Consider the following 5,004-nt stretch of genomic DNA (forward strand, 5'->3'; position numbering starts at 1 on the left):
CCCTCTTTTTATCCAATCATAGAAAGTGTTGGTTTGTGAGTCAGATTTCTTAAGTCTGTGAGTCAGTTACAAATCACATGATTGCGCTCCCCTATCAACCATACCTATAACCCTTATTCAATATATACCATTTAGAGCTTGCATCCATCTTCCATCCACAAAACCATGAGCTAGTTTCTTTTACACAATGTTTTTTCCCGAATACCAATTAGAGCCAAAAGGTGAAGAATGGTCCTATATTCCAATTTTCAGGAAGTACACTACCTTGGAGGACTTATCAATGAGTGTTGATTTCATGTTAAACGTTTAAAAATTACCAATAGCAAATGAAATGCTTCACAGTTTATCCTGGCTATAATACCCAAAACAATATGGATGCAAGAGAATTCTCCACATATATGACACTTGAACATATTAAAACAAAAGCAATTATGTCATTCAGATTGGTGAACCACCTCCATCAAGGTAACATACTTTAAGCATATCCTTACTTGAAGATATATTTGCATAGGGAGATGCAAAACTTAAATAATTTGGAATGAAATATCATATTTAGTATCACACCTTCATGCCCCTTTCCTCTGAGACCGTCATTATCTTTGGATGGGAAACAATCAAACATAAGATAAGTACCTTCATAAATCTGGTACACCAAAGATGGCTGCACAGACATTATTAATCAATTGATAAGTATTGTAGTTAACTAATAATCAGCTACCACAATCTACCACATTCAACTCCAGTGAACTAAGTTTATGCATGAATTTCTCTCAAACATAAAGTCAAGCACATATTACAGTCTAACTGTAAGCTATGGCACCCCCAAAACTAAGCAGAGATCCAGCTTGGTGGATATGACTAACATCACCCCACACTTTTAAGGTCCAAATGTCCTCACCAGAGAAGTGAAAAACATTGATCGATGTGTTGTGTATATCTCCAGCATGTCCTGCTTTTGGTAAGGCCCACTTGTAAAGTGATCTGATGAATGCTCCATGAGTGACAACAACTACTCGCTCCCCTGCAAGTTAGTACAGATGGAATCAGCATAAGTCTCTCATAACAAAGAAGAACTACATTTCCTAAAAGACATATAATTATGAAGGACTATCACTAGAGGCGTATAACAACAACCAAGCCTGAATTTTACTAGGTGTGGTAAGCTAAATAGATCAAACGATGACATAACGATCTATCACAAATTATGTTTTAATATGATTCTAGTGGCATAATGTTAAAAGTTTTATTTAATGAATAGAAAGCAATAGGAAAAATCAAGGAGCAAAGGTCGACCGAAAACATAGAGGCCAAAGTAACGGTAAAAGAGCTTTCTCTGCCCAATGGCCAAACTTTACAAGCTCCAAAATGAGTCCTCCATCACTCCCTCTCCTACCTATTCATTTTCTCATTTACTCTCTTCACCCATACTCACTCTAATTACTGTCCACTAGTTGTAACCGCTGACATCTTCACTTTCACCACTCCCACTTGCTGTAAATATTGTTGGGATGGGCAACATGCACCCCGAAAGGAATTAGTTGCTTACTCATAAGGTGAAAGATACCCTTGGTAGTACCAAAAAAAATGTTCTCACTTTCTTTACTCACTCCACTTCCATATCCACTTGTTTAATAATTAAAGGTCTATCGCCTACCTTTATGTTTTCTGCCAATTCTCAGCAATGCAGATGTGCAGCGATCGAAAAGTTGAACTAGACTTTCTCCACCACCCTGCACATAGTGCCATATGCGTTAATCCTACATAATATGCAAAAATTAAGGCATTCATCATCATAATTATATATTCATAGAGTATACGGAAAATGGCTTTCTCCACTACCGGGCACATAATGCTATATACACTTGTTTCCACTTTATGCAACAAGCATTAAACCTATTGTAATCCGAATTACCTCTTTTTACACGTAATTGAGGACATGACATGACACACAATATAACTTGGAAAACTTGCTAGAGATGAAAGGCAATTCCAAGATATGAGCAAGACTGCTTGACAAAGAATTAGTTGGCATGTATAACAAATAAGACAATTAGAAAATCGATAAATAAGCAGATTTTATGTGAAATTTAGAGCAAACTCAGCAAGATTTACTAAAGTTGTCTTATGCTTAATCATTCAAATGTGTGGATCTCTAAATGAACGATCATCTAGGTGATCTTAAAACAACCATAGTTTTGAGCTCTCAAATCAAGCATCTCTTATTTCATCTATTGGACCAGACTGTGACCACTGAGTCTCCAACTACTGGGGAATCCATTGTTAATAGGGTATGAGAAGAGTGGAGAGCCACAAGATACCACGTCTTGAAACAAAATTTTAAGGTATTAGTTTCATGAGTCTTTTCTACTTATAAACCTTACATTCTTCCCCAATGTGGGACTTCACACTTGAATAAACTCAACATCATATTTCACAAGTAGCTATATATAGGCACATGTATCACAAAGATTATAATTTTCCATAATTTTTTACATATATATATATATTATGCATATAAACTGTCAATGCTACACGTTCATGTGTGTGTTGCTCCCACAACTTGAAATTTCTTGTTCTGTCATTGCTTGTATGGACATGACAGACACTAAACTTCCTATTATTATACTTTGAAATTGGCTTCCATAGTACTTACTGGGATTTCTTGATCTTCATTCTCAGATTCCAAAGCCTTGTAGGCCACAGGATGAGTCTTTGCTAGTTCAGGATAAATAAACCCTTGAAGATCCCCTAGATGTCTTTCACGTAGGTCATAATCCTTGATAACCTGGATTTTCAATCAAAAGTAAATGCTATTAGGAAACATAATAAAAGCAAGAACAATTGCAATAGTTCAGAGTCGAATTTAAAAGAAAATTTACAAACATAATATTAACTCAACTTTAAATCAATCATGAAGGCACATAAATAAGGTAAAGTTCTAGACGCGAAAGGTAAAGTGCGAGAGTAATGTTGCATACATCTACCCTCCTTAGACCTCACTTGGTGGGAGGCTCATGCACTGAGTCGCCCTTTCTATGAAGGCGGAGAAAGTAGGGAAAGTGCTCAAAGAGATATGCTAATAATTTTGTAAAAGATATGGGCCCAATGCAACATGAAGAAGTATGACTATATGTTCAAACCTCTGGCCATCCACATCTGGAAGCAATGATCTGTGCTGTTTCGGAGGCTCGTTGCAAGTCAGAAGAATATATAACAGAGATCTTAGGTTCCCTGGATAGTCTATCAGCCACCTCCATTGTAAAATTTTCAGGAATTATTGTCATGAAGGAATAACAAAGATATAAAGTAACATTCCGGCTGGTTTGTTTATAGAAATGAGATAATGCAATAAACATAACTTACTGCAACTGCTTGTTGTCTCCCAGCTTCATTTAATTCAATATCCAGTTGTCCCTGTTTATATTTACAAACTTCAATTACTGTTTCCAAGGATTTGAACTCGTTATCTCATGATCACTAAGCAACAATCTTACTGTTGCGCTAAGTTCGACCTCTTAAATTTTGTATATTAATTTAGTAGTACATAACTTTGCTTGTAAGTCAAATCCATCATTCAAAACATAGAAACGTAATGGAGACATCATTCCATTCCTATCCACACCATACCAAACAGAACACGGGAATGAACATTCCTTTCTATTCCATTCCTTGTTCTCTTCCCATTTCTAGAATTCCATCATGAAACCAAGGATACAAAACTAATCTCAAAAGGAACAAAAAGTCTTAGACCCTCTATACATTAGGATTTATCCTTTGTCCCATACTCGTGTGCACACAAATCCATCACTCTCTCAAACTCTTTATAAGCTCAAATAGCATGATAGATTATAAATTCTTAATAAGGCTTTCTCCTAGGCATGCAATATGGGATTTATGCTCCTTCAAAACTCATTTTTGAAATATTTCCCACAGTAGTTACATTGAGATTATAAATGTTATGGCTATTGTGGAAAATACAGCTAAAAATGTGGTTGCCTCGGTGAAAACATAAAAAAGCTACAATATTATAGTCACAGTTGTAATTGCGGAATTGAAAAGTAAAAACCATAAGCTAATGATCTAACATTGGATATCAGATTGGTAGCTGAAGCTGAAAATAGAGAAAGTACCTGAACTCTTCTCTCAGCATTCCATGCTGTTTCACCATGACGCACCACAACAATTTCGGCATATTCTGGATGGGGATAGCTATAATCACCATCATTATACCAATTAGTTTGACAGTGACTAAACAAATCCCATTATGGAAATGTATAGGGTACGGAAAGGCAAATGAAAACTTGCAATTATGCTCACAAGAACTTAAAGAAAACTGGAAAAGAGTTCATACAAATAAAATTATTTTATTTCCCATGTTCAGTTTTTCATATGCATAGTAAACATAAGGAACCTAACATTTCTGCCTCAACCCAGTCCACATTGAAGGGAACTTAAAGATTTCATGCCTTATATTCTCAACCAATGTAGAATTTTGATACTTAACAGAAGAGTGTTAGACTAGTATATCCAAGTAAATCAGGTACTGTGTGACTTTGTTAGGATCCTTGTTGATATGGGATTTTCAGCAACAAGTAAGTTAGGATTTATTTAGTTTTTTTGCGTGAAACTAAGTCTCTGGCCATCAATAGAAACTAAGTCTCTGACCATCTTATCTTTAGAAACTAATTCCTTTAGAGAGGATGTAGATATCTCAAATAAGCCACTGAAAAGGGTTTTACCATTGAAACAACTGTTTTTTATACAATAAACCCATTAAGGACTATCTATTAAATGTTTTGTGTCTTCTTTATCCTTCATTTTCTACTCTTTTATGATTTTATTACTTTTCACTCTCAGTTTCTCAATACTAAACATAATAAATGAATAGTTGAGAAAGTGTAGGAACCTGGAAAGAGAACCATTGAGGGAAGATTGAGCCATTATGAATAAATGAGTAGTTAGAGTCAGAGTGGTGCGTTCTTTAGTTTCCTTACAGCAATGAAG

At 35.4% G+C, this 5,004-nt stretch overlaps 1 protein-coding gene across 1 annotated transcript; it reads right to left on the reverse strand.

The window, feature by feature from the left end:
- Positions 637–5,004, reverse strand: LOC109332239 (phosphoglycerate mutase-like protein 4). The gene is made up of 7 exons (XM_019567150.1): positions 4,907–5,004; positions 4,131–4,209; positions 3,364–3,414; positions 3,141–3,251; positions 2,654–2,785; positions 1,655–1,730; positions 637–1,021 (listed from the first exon to the last, which is right to left on the reverse strand). The coding sequence occupies exons 1-7, from the start codon at positions 4,939–4,941 to the stop codon at positions 801–803; spliced, it is 705 nt and encodes a 234-aa protein (XP_019422695.1). The 5' UTR covers positions 4,942–5,004; the 3' UTR covers positions 637–800.

This window comes from Lupinus angustifolius, chromosome LG18 (genome assembly GCF_001865875.1).
Source record: "Lupinus angustifolius cultivar Tanjil chromosome LG18, LupAngTanjil_v1.0, whole genome shotgun sequence".
NCBI classification, from domain to species: domain Eukaryota; kingdom Viridiplantae; phylum Streptophyta; class Magnoliopsida; order Fabales; family Fabaceae; genus Lupinus; species Lupinus angustifolius.